The 15904-nt window shown below is 41.1% G+C and overlaps 1 protein-coding gene across 1 annotated transcript; it reads right to left on the bottom strand.

Annotated features, from left to right (window-relative positions):
• Nucleotides 1–283: 283 nt before the first annotated feature.
• Otol1 (otolin 1) lies at nt 284–10335 on the bottom strand. Its single transcript, XM_006972650.3, has 4 exons — nt 9954–10335; nt 4921–5010; nt 1767–1838; nt 284–1182 (listed from the first exon to the last, which is right to left on the bottom strand). Exons 1-4 carry the CDS (start codon nt 10333–10335, stop codon nt 284–286), a joined length of 1443 nt encoding a protein of 480 aa, XP_006972712.1.
• Between the last annotated feature and the right edge of the window lie 5569 nt (nt 10336–15904).

Genomic DNA, 15904 nt, shown 5'->3' with positions numbered 1-15904 from the left:
TCTCATTCACAGTTTTGAGCGTTGCCATTAGTAATTCCTTAAGTGGCATCAGTTAACGCCATTATAATGCTAAATGAAAAATGTTAGCTACAAACTTAATAGACATGTTCTCAAAGACATAAATACTTCAAAGGAGATGCTTTGAATAGGAATAGTTGACTCTACGTTGTACATTTTTAAATGTTTTGTATTGCATTTATAGTCACGAAAAAAATCAAAATTTTTGAGAGCTTTGCTCAAGATTTATAGACTAAATCAAAAGTGCAGTGTCCAAAGCCTGGATTTATGGTGACTTCTCAAGAGTTTCCTCTGGGTACAGAAGGAACCCACTAAAAATGCTGTCATCCTCAGGGCCAACGTACAGTCCGTTCCAGTCCTTTGACACTTCAAGCCACACTTGATCTCCTGCACTCAGTTTCAGAATGAGGAGCAGGGAGGCCTGGTCCACCTGCTGACCATAGAGCGTCTCTCTGGACTTGAACTGCTTCCTGTTGCGGGCCACAAGACTGATTCGAGCAGGTCGGCCCCTGACAGTGACATGATAGGAAAAAACATATGTCCCTGGAGCGCTACAGTTAAATTTCCCAGTGATGGGGCTATAATCCCCTTGGTCATTGGAGAGAATCTTGTCAAACTTGATGGGGACGTTTGGGGCAGGAAAGGGCTTGGACAAAAGGGCACTAAACGCCGACTGTGTGACTTGGGTGGCCTCTCCTTTGGAGCCTTTGACACCCCGGGAGCCCTTCTTCCCAGCGGGCCCGCGAGCCCCTTTGCTCCCAAGCTCACCCTTCGGACCCGCAGGTCCAGTAAGACCAGGAGGACCTATATCTCCCTTTTCTCCCTTAGGGCCGGGACCACCTCTGGGTCCAGGCAGACCATCTGAGCCGCGTCTGCCTTCTGCGCCAGCATCTCCTCGGCTACCTTTCTCTCCCTCCATCCCTGCCTCGCCTTTCTGGCCCTTCTCTCCCCTCTCCCCAGACTCTCCACGATAACCTTTCTCCCCAACACCCCCCTTCTCGCCCTTGGCCCCAGGCTCTCCAATGAAGCCATGGGCACCGGAGGCCCCAGGGTCCCCTTTCTCTCCTTTGGGGCAGTTCCCACACAGGTCCCCCTGGGAGCCTTTTTGTCCTTTCATTCCTGCCGGGCCGATGTTGCCTTTATCTCCCTTGGGACCAAGTCCACCTGAAAGAGAAAAGTAAAATAATGCTTGAGAAGCATATAAACTATGACAGGACGCTATTACCATAGACCTAAAATATTAAAACAATACCAACCAATGAGACCTGTAAACCCAGTTCTTGGCTCGGTAATGTCTGTTTTGAGGAGTCATTAAATATAGTGAGCAATAATTACCACGTCATGTTCTCAAAAGGAGACTAGCTAAGGCTTCCAAGAAACAATAATGTTTCAGGGGGGTTCTTTCTTTACTTTTAAGATAATATAGAACTGTTGTTATTCCACTAGCTTTTGCATTTATCCCAAATCATGTAATCACTTCAATCTCTGTTCTCCCCGTCTACTCCCAAAGTCTCACAGGCACAGGAATGGAAATGTAGATTCTTCTTTCTGATGACAGTTGAAAAACAGAGCAGAACACAGACACATTTGCCTAATGTCTCAACTCCTAGACTCAACTCATGCAATGAGCACACTGAGTTATTAAAATAATGAGAATTTGAGTATAAACCTTGCACGCCTACATTTACAAACAGGAAGAGACAGAGGGCTTTCCTGTATCAGGTCCTAACGTAGTAGATTGACTTTACCTTGCTCTCCCGGTTTTCCTGGGTATCCTGGAATGCCACCTGCTCCTTGGTCCCCCCGTTCTCCCTTTAGTCCTAAAAGAGTACAGGGATTAATGTTGACACAACTATGTCATTTGGGATAAATCCAACATGTGGTTCAGAGTTTCGCCACATTCCAATATTGCTTAACAAAAATTGCTTAAAGGTAAAACAGTGTAGAAAAAGAACAGGTTGAAGGACATTAGGAATTTTGAATTCTAGTTAATAGTGAGCCACTTAAAGGGGATTAAGAGCTGGTCCCTTCAGGCAGAACTCCTCTTTCTCACAGCCTTCATATGATTCTTAAAATTCCTCGTGAAATTCCTAATAACTGACAAATGTTGTGTATGTGTGTGCTGGTATTTTCCCTATTGCAAATTTTTAATGGTAGTCAAAATGTCTTCTTTGTTTGCCACTCACTGCTGTGGGATGGCCTTTCTGTATGCTGTGAATATGTGTTGCTACCATTGGTTAATAAAGAAGCTGCTCTGGCCTATAGGTTATAGCCAGGCGGGAAATCCAAGAGGGAGAAGGGCAGAGTCAGAGCAGATGCCATCCAGCCACCCAAGGAGCAACATGCCAGCAGACTGGTAATGCCATGGCCATGTGGCAATACTTAGATTATTAGAAATGGGTTAATTTAAGATGTAAGAGCTAGCTAGCTATAAGCCTGAGCCATAGGCCAAACAGCTTGTAATCAATATTAAGCCTCTGAGTGATTATTTTATAAGTGGCTGTGGGGCTGAAGAACCATGGGACAACAGGACTGGGTAGGACCAAGAAAAGCTTCCATCTCAACTCATCATAGAAGTTGAGAGAGAGAGAGAGAGAGAGAGAGAGAGAGAGAGAGAGAGAGAGAGAGAGAGAGAACCATACTCTTCCATCAGCAAAATGAATCCAGGAGTGAAAAACTACCCTTAATAGACACTGTCAAAATGGGCCATTTTCGTTACATGTTGGAATAACTTTGGTATACTCTTATAGAGCTACAGGAAACATTTATGATAATAAAAGTTTTAGACATTCAGATGTTTGCCATAGTACAATCCAACATGGGTCACTCTAGTTTCCTAGAGCTGGCTTCTCTATTATTACTTCACATAGAACCAAATGTGCAAATTTAACCCATGGGATACCAGGAAAATATCTCAATGTATTCTGACAGGTTCCGATGTTGAATGGAAGTGAAGGACCAAAGCCTATTCCCTCTTCAGTAATGGAATGCTGGCCAGCTTTATCCAGCATTACTAGCTTCCCCCCCCCCCAGATTCACTGTGTGTCCCTGGCTGTCCTGAAATTCACTATGTAAACCAGGCCAGCCTTAAACTCAGAGAGCTCTGCCTGCCTCTGCTTCCCAAGTGCTGGAATTGAAGGCGTGTACTGCCATGCCCAGCATTACTGGCATCTCTTAAGTTTCTTTAAGGAGATTAATTGCCCTAATAGAAAGCATTCCATTAGATGATGACTGCCTAGCATTACAGCCATTCAAGCGCAGAGGTTCGGGAACTTTTTTAACTTTCATTCTTCACCAGGAGTCCACACGAAGTCTGGAAGTAGAGGGAAAGTAGAGTTGCCGCTTTATAGAGACTGGCTGAATGAAATTCCACTTTGATCATTCATCAAAGCATCTTCTTAAGAACCGCATCTTGCGGTACCTCCCCAGATTTTCTTCCACTTCCAGAAGTCTAGCTTCCGAAATGTATGAAGCATCGAGGAGGTTCATCACTCATCCTTATTTCACAGGCTCCCTGCTAATATAATTCAGCCACAAAAGGATTAAATGTTTCCAAGAATGAAAATCGCATAACTGACAAGTGAGAAGTAGCACTCTCTTACCTAAGCATATTTTTTGAGTAATTACTTCACTGACTGTTCCGGCAGGAATGAGCTAGGCAGTTCCCGAGCCACGGGGATGGTGATGTATATGTGATATTAGGCCTTCTGACATACGACACTGGAGCTGAAACACTGAGCTTGATGGATAGATGGTTTTTCTACAGGGTACCGGTATTCTCTGAGGAAGTTCTAAATGTCCCAGCGAATATTAACTTTGTAGTACCTTAAAGTACCCAAAGAAAGAACCAGGCATGTCTGGGACAGAAAGCCTTCTCTGCTGATGTATTCAGAGCTACATCAGATTCTTGGGCAGGCAAAGATCAATGAAAGTGTTCATAGCTACAAATTCTCTTTGATGAACAGGCTGTGAGTCAATAAAAGTCCACTTCTGCCAGGTTCCAGGCAATGTAAAACCACTGCTGTATTTTAATTATTTCTTTTATTTTTTGAGATTATAATATTTAATTTATTCTGCTGCCCATCATTAATACTATCTCTGATTTCAGAATGAGCCAAAGACAATATCAAGTTCTCCTTAGCATCCAGATTTCTACCAAAACTTAACTTAATTGTACTATTAGGGGAAAAATTCCACACTTAACTGGGTGTGTCTAACTCAGTTGAGCCCTTATCTAGATTGCATGGCTCACTCCCCAGGATTAGAGTGAGGAAAAGAAGGAATAAAAGGTCTCACATTGAAAGAAAGGACCCTTCCCTAGAGACCATACTCTGTTAAGTTGTAGTCTCTGGGTCATGCTGGTGGCCAGTAAAGAATTTCTCTTGGCATTTTTTTCTTATGACTTGTTTGCTTGTTTTGTTTTCTGTTCTTTGTTTTGGTTTTGGTCTGGGAAGCATGTTGATAGAGAGAGAAAGAACATAAAGTTGGATATAGGAAGGTGGTGGGCATCTGGGAGGAGTTGGGAGAGGGAAACACATAATCAAAACATATTGTCTGAATAAATGAAAAATGGCATAACTAAAAAAAGAGTCTCTCTCTCTCTATTTTCCCATCCCCTGCTTGAGTGTGTATATGTATGTCACTGTGTATGAGTGAGTGTGTGTGTGTGTGTGTGTGTGTGTGTGTGTGTGTGTGTGTAGGGCGATTCCCATATACCTGAAAGTTTTTCAAGTGGCATGTATAAAGTTAATATTTTATGTCAAATTAATATGTGGGATGATTTATCAAATGTTTGCACTTTTGAAAACCTGCTTTCAATATCTAGCCTGTGTTTAGCAAACTGATCTTAAAAATGATTCAGAGTCTCCCTGAGTTTGATCTGGAATGAAAATGGTTACCTACCCTTCTCTCCTTTCTGGCCTTTGGGGCCTTGGGGTCCAATGATTCCTGGGGGCCCTGGGCTGCCAGTGTCACCTGTTTCTCCTTTAGGACCTAGAAATGAAGTTTTAAAATCATCACATTAGAAAAATTATATTTTTAAATTCATTAGTTTTGGGGAAAGAGACAGTTATTTTATTGAAACAAAAACTGTCAACATCCTAATGATAAAATCTGGTGAGAATAAGCCATTACAGAGTCCTAAGGGCAATATTTCTGTCTGATTTGCAATTTTGTACTACCTGAATAGATAAATTGAGCCCATTAGTACTTGTCACTATATCCGTGGCAGTGATCAAATGATTCAGGGAAGCAGCACTATATCAAATGACAAAAAATGATTATCTGACACTTAACCTCATAGGATCACACTTTTAAATTGGAAGTAAAAACACAATATCAGACACTTTGAGATTGCCATTCATCCACTTACCCATTGATTGGGAACTATTTGTGATGTTTCCTGTACACTAAAGCATCTTGCTAAGTACTAGAAATGCAGCCATCCCCACAGGGATGAGAATCTGTGCAAGATAAACATTAAGCATAAGGAGAAATGGAAAATTTCCCACTATATTTGACACAAAGTAAAATAAGAAGGTTCCATTGTGAGTTAGCATTAAAAATAAAAGGAGTTATATTTATGGGGTCAGAAGAGAATTCCTTGAGAAAATAGTATTAAGCAAAGAGTCAATAAAGGAATTAGAATTTCCTAAAGTGCCTTTTTAAAAAACAGAGTCTTTAAACACCTGGAAAAAATAGCACTGTTCGTGTAAGTAGTGACCAAGCAGTGTGGTGGAGACCAGCAAGTCTCTGACCTCACTGGATATTGTCTTAGTTGCTGTTCCATTGCCATGAAGAAACACCATCACCAAGACAACCCACATTAAAGAGATCATTTAATCTGAGGATCACAGTCCCAGAGGGTAGTGAAATACATGATCATCATGGTGGGAAGCAGACAGGCATGGCACTGAAGCAATAAGTGAGAGCTTTACATCCTGACCCACAGGCAGCAGACAGAGAGAGACAGACTGGCTTGGGCTTTTTAAATCTCCAACCCCAACCCCAGTGATACTTCTCTGACATGGCCACACCTCCTAATCCTTCCTATATAGTTTCCAAACTGGGAACTAAGTTTGTGTGAAAAATTACTTTAACTAGGGAAAGATGTGTTATGTTTGTTTACACTGCATTTGTTTAACTATGCAAAGATGTGCTACATTTGTTTATGCTGCATTTGTTTAAGGACAGAAAGATGTGTTGCTTTGCCTGCCTAAGGCACCTGATTAGTCTAACAAAAAGCCGAACATCCAATAGCTAGGCAGTAGAGGGATAGGCAGGGTCAGCAGGCAGAGAGAATTACTAGGAGAAGAAAAGAACAAGGGAGAAAAAGAGGGAGACACGTGGGGCCAGCCAGCCAGGCAGCTGCCAGACAGACAGACATGGAGTAGGACATACAGAATGAAAGAAAGGTAAAAAGCTCCAAAGCAAAACGTAGCTGAAGAGAAACAGGTTAAATTAAGTTATGAGAGCTAATGGGACAAGTGTAAATGAAGTCCAAGCATTCATAACTAATAATAAGTCTCCATGTTGTTATTTGTGAGCTAGCTGATAACCCAAAAGAAAGCCTGCTACACTGAGCATGCAAATATGAGCCCGGGGGCCCTTTCTCATTCAAACCGCTACAGATAACACTTATTCATCCAGACACTTACCTAGAACTTAGAACTCACCTAACTCAATTAATTATTCTTTTGCAAGTTCAGTCCCATTTGCAGGGTGAAAATTGCTGTTTACCTGGAATATTTCAAAGCTAATTTCTCCAACAGTTTACCATATAGATAATCACACTCAACAAAATTACAAATTTTCAGTTTAATTATAACTAAGGCTAATGAGATAGAATGAAATAGAAATTTAAAAATTAAAAACAACTCAATGAAACAAAAAAAAATCATATTCCGTAGAATTCATCTTTGGAAGAAACTATAAATTTGTAAAAGAAAGCCTTTAATAAGTTGCTGGCAGTGGAGGTCATGGCTGAAGGCAGGCTCCCCCATTTGCAGAAGAATTGCATGGAGCATCAGAATAGAGACAGACTAAGCAGAGGAGGTGAGAGTAAACAAAAAAGCCAAACAAGGTCCGACGTGCAGTGTCTCCTCCCAAGACGCAGGGGGGTTCTACTGTTGTGGGAAAGACCAAACAGCTCCTGAGCTGGCACAGAAGCATCATGCAACTACGCAAAATGCCCAGAAGAAGACTGACGACCGTCACATCTGCGTGAGATGTGCCTCGGGGTTGTGTCCTCGTAAACACCTGAAGACTGAGCACAAGGGAGAAAGCTGGGTTTTCTGAGTGAACCGACTGATTTTGCCTCCAGTCTCTGCACTGGCAGGTGCTGCAACCTCTAAGTCGACCAAATGTTCACTGAACCAGGAGCACATCACCAGGTGCAATGTAAAAATATCTTCAGTATTTTTTATAAAGATGTAGAAATGATGTAAAATTCCCCCACGCTTCTTAACATGAGGCACCCACAGCAACTGAAGCCAAAACAGAAGCAAGAGATGGAGAGCTGCCTTCTGGCCATTAAATAGATCTCTATGTTTTCATGACTTTTTTTCATCCATAAACTGAATCTAGGAAGACTTTTAAAAGTAGGTAATGTACCATGTGATGCCTGCAATATGTGTGTTCACATGACCAAAGACAGCGAGTTAAGGAAGAAACGTTGAAATGCTTGGACTGGAGCAGGTTTATTCTTTTCCTTTGAGTTTGTTCAATGCTGCTCTCATATTAGATTTCTAATGAAAGAAACACAGAAGAGGAAGAGTCACTGAGCAGATCTATTTATGTATTTGGGAATATGTATGTATGTATACACATATATGTATGTAACAACAGTTGAAGAAAAAAAGAGGCCATGAATTTGAAAGAAAGCAAAGCAGGGTATGTGGGAGGGTTTGGAGGAAAAAATAGAAGAGAGAAATGATACAATTATATCATAATATCAAAAAAAACAATTTCAAGAAATTGGTAAAGCTAGAACAACTGTTTCAATCTCAAGAAACAGGATGCCGTTGTATCAGGCCCAGAGAATTTCACAAGATAGAACCACACTCCCTCCATATTAACTGAGTGATAAAGGTAGTTTACAGAGCATTTACTCTATTTCAGGCATCACATATTCATCTTGATTGTATTTTCATATAACTCTGTTTCCCATTGTTGAAACTGAGACTTAGAGAATGAAGCCTTCTTAGGAAAGGGCCAAGATGGCCAACCTTCTGAGTGTCTGCCTATCCTGTCCTGATAACTTGGGTCTGTAATTGCAACTACTTGAAAAGCTGAGGTAGGAGTTAGGCGAGTTCCTGATCTACCTAGCCTTCAGAGTGATTAAAAGGCCAACATGGGCAACTTTGTGGGACTGTCTAAAAATAAAAGGTGTTGGGGCAGTAGCCTAACACGCACAAAGCCCCGTGTTTAATCCACAGCATAAACAGATACGCAACATTCTCAGTCAGATGATATAACCAGTTAGATTTTGACATATGAATTACACAGACAGGCTAGGAACTAGGCACACCTCCAAACATATGTCACAAAGATTAGAAGAGAAGCTGAAGGCCAGGAACAGCCCAGTCTCATCTGTCATCAGGTGAGACAAACGCCCTCATGCTATGGAGCTCACTGTCTTCTTCAAAGTCTTGCCACCAGCTGTCTCCCTGACGCTGACTGGGCTTTCCGTCCTTCAGCAGTTTGCCAGGCAGATGAGACATGAAGGAAGAGTTCTGGTAAATATGACTTCTTCAGCCCCATTGCCTTTCCAATAGTGTGTCATTGGCCAGGAAATTTTGGGGTCCTAATCTCATTCTCTCTACCCCTTAATCCAGCTCAGCATAAATAGCATGTCTCCCCAAAACCCCCTACCACAGGATGAAACCAATTAAAAGCTCTATGGGGATGCATAATTACTGATATTACAGCTTTATGCCACAGGCTAGATGCCGCAAACATTATGGGAATTTTTTTCAGGGAATAGGAAATTTAAAATTGACATTCTGATCTTTAATTTTATCTTAAGTTGTCTATACCACATAGCACATAAAAGCCAGAATGCATTACAGTAAAACTGAGAGAATATTCATTATGTATATATTAAAGACATCTGAGACTTCAAAATAGTAACCACAGTGTTCAACAGAGAAAATTGCTGGGCAATGACAGTATTGCTTCTGCATTTCAATGAGGTGCAAACTGAATTTCACACTTTATTCTCCGCTCACAGCCCTTCCACTTCTAATCCTAACTACAAATAGCACTCAAAAAGTCCATCAGTTGCCACACTTTCTTGCCATGCAATAGAATTTTCATTTACCAGTTTTAAAATCAACCACAGAAAAACTCCACTGGTCATAGCCTGAGCTGCCTAGAAAACCTCAGCACTGGGACTGGAGTTGGGAGTCCCTGACTCAGGTCGGAACATCACTATTAATTCAGTAGATTTTTACCCAATACAGTAGGCATAGGCCATGTGTGGGTAATAGGAAGAACTCTTGAAATACGGCTGTGATTGAGGCCGAAGAGGCTGCTCAGTGGTTAAGAGCACAGGCTGCTCTTCTAGAGCACCTGGAATCAATTCCCAACACCCACGTGGTGGCTCACAGTCATCAATAACTCCAGTGACAGAGGACCTGACACCTTTTTCTGACTTCTATGGGCACCAGGCACACACATGGCCCACAGACATTCATGCAGGCAGAATACCCATACTCATATAATAAAAATAAACAAATCCTTTTTAAAAAATAAATATAGCTGTGGTGACTGAACTGCATTTTTATCTCAATATAAATATGTATCAATAACCACGCTTCCATTTGCATTCATCACATCCTTATGGGCAAGCATCCCACCACTGCAGAAACCCCCAGAACAATTCTGCACCCCAACCCCTCCTCTCTGGGGACATTCAGGTGGGCATTTTCAAGTACCTTGTTCCCCCGACTTTCCAGGTTCTCCTTTCTGTCCAGCGACAAATGAGCAGCAACGGCAGCAGTTCACAAAGAAACCAGCCGTGTCCAGAGGGAAGCTTTCAAATGGAAAGAGACTGGCAGGGGCAGAGGGGCCGGTGGTGGGCTCCGCCGTGGCTGAGGGCGAGGGGCCAGTGGTGGGCTCTGCCACGGCAGCCATTTCTGTAAGGAGGGTTTCTTCTTCATCCAGAGGGAAGCCATTGGATGGCTGGAGGCCCTTCAGCATCTCTTTCCCGTCAGATTTCTTTGTAAATTTGGTGTACGGTGTGGTCTTTGCTACTGGGTCCACATCAGCCACAGCCAAAATAATTAGAAGAACACAAAGCCAAGAAAATATCCACATGTTTGAGGCTGGAAGGAAGACATAAAAATGTACACAAATTATAAGTGGTCCAAGTCAAAGCACTAATACCATCTATCCTTACATGAGAAAAATAAATACATTCTCTGAGGCGTACGAATAAACAGCATGTGTGATTTAGAATAATATCCTACTAGTCCATTTCCTATGTAAGTGTGTGTGTGACGTGCCATGGAGCATTTTATTTAAAATATTTATTATGAGGAGTGCTTGGCTTTCAGTTTTCCCTTCTGGTTGTTTCTTGGTGTTACATGTTCTCAAATGGTGTTCTCAATCATTCAAATTATCTTGCCAAATAACAAATATGATCTATAATAAGTGCAGCATGCCTTAATAGCTCATATACCCTGTGGAAAACAAATATGTGTGATTTCCTCCCTGACCTCACTCAGATTTATAGGAATCAAATACATTTATATTAGAGGGAGATGAAAAATATTGAGCTGAATAGTTTATTCCAGCAAATTCAATTATTTCAGAAAAAAAAGTGCTGATAAAATAGTCCTTAAATCTACTAGAGATAATGGTGCTGTTGTGAGAGCACTCTTGTGGAATCTATTATAATAAATGGAGAGGGAGACAATTTAAAAAATCATAACTTTGAAAATATGCTATGTCCTTAGATTTTTCACATGCCACTTAACTCGCAGAATCTTGGCTATATAATTTGGGAAGTTTTTCTGGAAACCTACATTTATCTTTAGGTATTTTAATTAGGCAAGTGTGGTTGTTCTTTTTAAGGCTTTTACCACTGTCCAAAGGAACATGATATAATGTTCCTAGTGAAATGAAATTGTGGTCGTTCACCATTCCATTCCCCATCAACTCCAAACAGGCTGCTAATGGACAGCCCCGGATACACATGTATTTTCTGATACAAGATGGGGGGGGGAGTAAAGACAAATAGTAAGAGAATTTAAATAAAAGAGGGAGAAAAGCACCAACTGTGTGTAGAGCCTCCTCTACATAGCTCCACACCATCAATCCAACCAATTCTCAAAATCCCTATGCCAGGCAGATGTCACACAATGACTCACCATCACAAATGAGGAAAGAGGCACCAAGAAGTCACATACCTTGTCCAAGGTCATAAAACCAGTACATTGTGGATCTAAGATTCAAACACAGTTCCGTTTAATTTCAAAACTTTAACTCACTTCCACAAATCATGTGGACTTTATAAGGATGGGATTAAAGAACAATAAATCCAAGGTTAGCTCAATGGAGTAGAGCTATGGAGGAGAGAGACATAAATCAAAGCAGAAGAGTGATAAAAGATGAGATGCTTCGTTTTCAAAACTGTATAAAAATCCAAAAATGCTAACTTTCCGTCTGATTGTTTTCACTGCTGTATTCATTGACTTAACTATTATTGCTGACATCGGTAATCTCACAAGGAATGAGGAATTATTTTTAATGATAGGTCGTGGTCCTGTCCTTGGGGAATACGTTTGGTAAGAAGAGATGAGAAGTGAAGAAAATGTGAATGGCTGTTAGTTGGTCGTGCACATCATTCCAAATGTACACACACCACACACCTTCCACTCACAAGATCAACACATACACATGGCTGGCATGCATCAGCCAGTTACAGCCATCCCCAGCAAATGCTAGACTCAAGCTTTTTCAACTGTGGGTCAGTGGGTGTGGTGGTATTGTGTTCCCCAAAATATTGTGCACCCTAATAAACTTATCTGGGGTCAGAGAACAGAACAGCTACAATATTGAATATAGAGGTTAGGCAATGGTAGCACACACGCCTTTAATCCTATCACTTGGGAAGCAGAAATCCATCTGGATCTCTGTGAATTCAAGGCCACACTGGAAACAGCCAGGCATGGTGACTCATGCCTTTAATCCCAGAAAATAATGGCAGGAGGCAGAAAGGTATATAATAAGGTGTGAAGACCAGCTGGTTAAGCTTTTAGCCTTCTAGCAGCAGTTCAGCTGAAACCCATTCAGATGAGGACTCAGAAGCTTCCAGTCTGAGGAAATAGGATCAGCTGAGGAATTGGCAAGGTGAGGTAGCTGTGGCTTGTTCTGCTTCTCTGATCTTCCAGCGTTGACCCCAATACCTGGCTCTGGGGTTGTTTTTACTAATAAGAACTTTTAAGATTCATGCTACAAGTGGGCCCTATACGAAGCCACTGGTGGTGAACATCATTAAAAATGTAGTAATGGTAATAATGAAATAATGAAAACACCCCGCAACAGGTCTGCTCAGCCTCCAGATGACTGTGTGTTAGGAATTGCAGTGTTTTACTGTGCGTGCTGCACTGACAGAAACATAATTGCTTAATTATGGAAAACAAAGACAATTGTTTCCTACTGTCATGTTAATCATCTAATTAGTGTGTCATTGGATTGGAGTGTGTTAGAATGTTTGACTTTTTTTCTTTTTAATGCTATTGCTGTCTTGAGTTTTGTTTAAAAAAAATTCAATATAATCTGGCTTGGTGGTAAGACAGAATTTCCACCAATTTCTAAACTAAACATACTTCCTCCATTTTGTACTTTGTATTTAAATAAAACAACATTCTTAGCATGACAACTAAAATATTGCAATGTCACTCAACTCTGAAAAATGTTTGAGACCCTCTCCATCCAGCAATACCAAATATTCAGCCAAAATTTAACTCTCAATATTTACATAAAAATAGACATACCTTGCTCATTAGCATGCTATTTTGCTTTTGTTTCTTATAAATGGTATAAAAAGGTATAAAACAAATAAATAAATTTTGTTATTTTTTTACCAGTGGATGTTTGATCTGTATACCAGATAGATAGATAGATAGATAGATAGATAGATAGATAGATAGATAGATAGATAGACAGACTGACAGACAGATGAGAGAGAGAGAGAGAGAGAGAGAGAGAGAGAGAGAGATGTTAAGTGTGCATAAAAAAATTTCTCAGGTAAAAAGAGGTCAAAAAGTGGAAAAAGTTTAAGAGGCCTCTGTATTTAACAATAAGGTTTTTTTTTTTTTTTTTCAAGACAGAATTTCTTTGTGTAACATCTCTGGCTGACCTGGAACTTGCTTTGTAGCCCAGGCTGGCCTCAAATTCACAAAGATTCACCTGCCTCTGCCTCCAGAGTTCTGGGATTAAAGGCGTGCACCACCACATGAGCTTAACAAGAGGCTATTATTGACTACAAAATAACTAGACTTTCACTATTTGTACAATTGCATTCCATAAAATGATCCTTTTCCAACCACCATTCATTTAAATATCTAACAATCCTATGAAAGTTTCTTAATTAGAGAAATATTAAAAATCCATCTCCATTCCCTGAAAATACAAGACTGGTGAGAGACCCTCTCTTAAAAAAAAGGTGGAAAGAGACGGAGGATGACATCTGCCATTGACCTCTGGCTGCCACATGCATACACACACGCATGCGTGTATGTCCACTCTCACATGCACATACAGAACACAGAGACAGACAGAGAGACAGAGAGAGGGTGAGATTTCCAAACAGATAGCAAACTTAAGTACCCTGAGACTTTTATTTCTCCTGAATATTGTCTAGTCCATAAAAAAATTTTTTTAAAGAGTGTAAAGTTAGATCTCCTCTATTCCTGTGTTCCCAAAGCCAAGCTCAATGATTGGCAGATGATATCTGTCCCATAAATGTTTTCTGAAGTGCAAGAAGAAACAAGAAAGGGCAAGGGGAATAGATATGATAGAGTCCTATACACATATGTAAACGTCATAACGAAAACCCAGTGTTTTATATGCTAACTTAAAATGAATGTTTGCAGATGAAGTCAGTATCACATTAAATATAGATATTGCATTGATGCCCTCAGCTTTCTCCCCTCCTGGACTCACACCCTTTGCAGTGTGAGTTTTGCACGTACAAAGAAGTAGCGCCTGTCTCCTGATCCTCTGTGTGGCTCTGTCCTGTGACTCCAGCCAATGATATGAGGGAGGAGCTAAAGAACCAAGCCTCAAGCCAGCTCCTGAGGGACACACATATGTCGCCATGTTTTTCACTTGGTTTTTTCCCCTTTTGTCAGAACGTGAACAGCCTAGCTTAATGGTCACAGGAGGAAGAGGAGGGGGGGACACAGAGTGGCGGCTCCCCCAGCCAAACACAACCTAGATTGGAGTCCCCACCTAACCTGAGTACATATGGATGATCCCGGTTAATACCAGCTGTAACCAACTGAGACCATCTAACTACCTCCTGTCCTACACATATGTCCCTGCTGTCTACCGCTGTGTACCAAAGTACCCCCATCTCCGCAGTTTAAAACAACAGCTGTCTCTTTATCAAAAGACCCTCCAGCAAGATTCTGAACCTTCAAATACATCATCTGCACCAGGATCATATTTCAGCTGCGTTCTTGGTGTTGATAAATATAAAGAAATAAAATAATTTCAGTTGCAAGGATATGTATGCAAATGCTTCATGAGTTGCAGCAATGGTGACCTTTTTTGACCTTATATAGGACATTCTTCCCCCTCTAATCCTAGATAACTGCGTAAAATTATAAGATGAACTTGTATGTCTACAACATAATTTTCCTGTTTGAATTTTAATTTCTTACAATGTTTCATTTAGACCAGTGTCATATAATCTGCTTCTTAACGCCTTGTGTTTCCATGCGTCCCCCCACACCATCCTTTATTCTTTCCTTCTTTCCTTCTATTCACTACACACAGTCACTAAAAATCTCCTCTTCCAGGCACTATATCATACACAGGAGTCATAGGACAGAACATTTCTGGAGATTCTATTCCAGTAGAAACAAAAATATCAGATGGTGAGCATTTCAGGCTGTGGTGGACACTATGCAGGAAATAAGTAGGGGTACTTGAAAAGGAGTGGCAAGGACAGCCTGTGGGAGGAAGTAAGGACGTATCGCTTAGCTTGTAGGGAAGACCGGACGAAGATCACTGATGGATCAGCATCAGGGAGAGCAGAGAAAGGAGCTTGTAACCTTTCAAACAGCAGGAACCAGATTACCTTCCCAAGAGAGGGAAATGAGACCAGCACACGTGGCCCATGTGGCCACCTATGGTGCATCATGTTGGTGACCACCATAAAGACTTGACATTCATTCTACAAGCAATAAGAAATCACTGAAAGTTGAAATCAGGAGAGACTCGGTGCGACACGGAGCTCTGACCCCACCTGTGAAAACCCGGAGAGCATAGACTCGGGTGGAAAGCACAGCTGCAGGTCTAACTTTGTGTTTTGACTCTAGGAGAAGTCTTAGAATTGTGATTTTGCTTGCGATCATCTTGAGAAACCGAAGATGGCATGAAATAACCCACTCTAATAAGTCTGTATGTGGGGAATGTCCTGAAGAGAACGGCTATTTTTTTCTTTTGGAAATGAAGGCTGGGGTTTAGATTCGTGTGTGAGTCTCGGTGTAAAATACAGGGTGAGCCAGAGATAATCATAGTGAGCAGGACAATATAGAGATGGCAGTGTTCGCATAGAGACAACACTACTGAAAGCATCCATATAACACCAGAGATTGTAGATTCTCTGTATGCCTTTGGGAGTTCAGTAAAATCTGTTAAAACAACTTGA

The sequence above is a fragment of the Peromyscus maniculatus genome, chromosome 6 (genome assembly GCF_049852395.1).
Source record: "Peromyscus maniculatus bairdii isolate BWxNUB_F1_BW_parent chromosome 6, HU_Pman_BW_mat_3.1, whole genome shotgun sequence".
Taxonomy (NCBI): domain Eukaryota; kingdom Metazoa; phylum Chordata; class Mammalia; order Rodentia; family Cricetidae; genus Peromyscus; species Peromyscus maniculatus.
The sequence above is the reverse complement of the archived record's forward strand: the minus strand, read 5'-3'. Positions and strand labels throughout refer to the sequence as shown.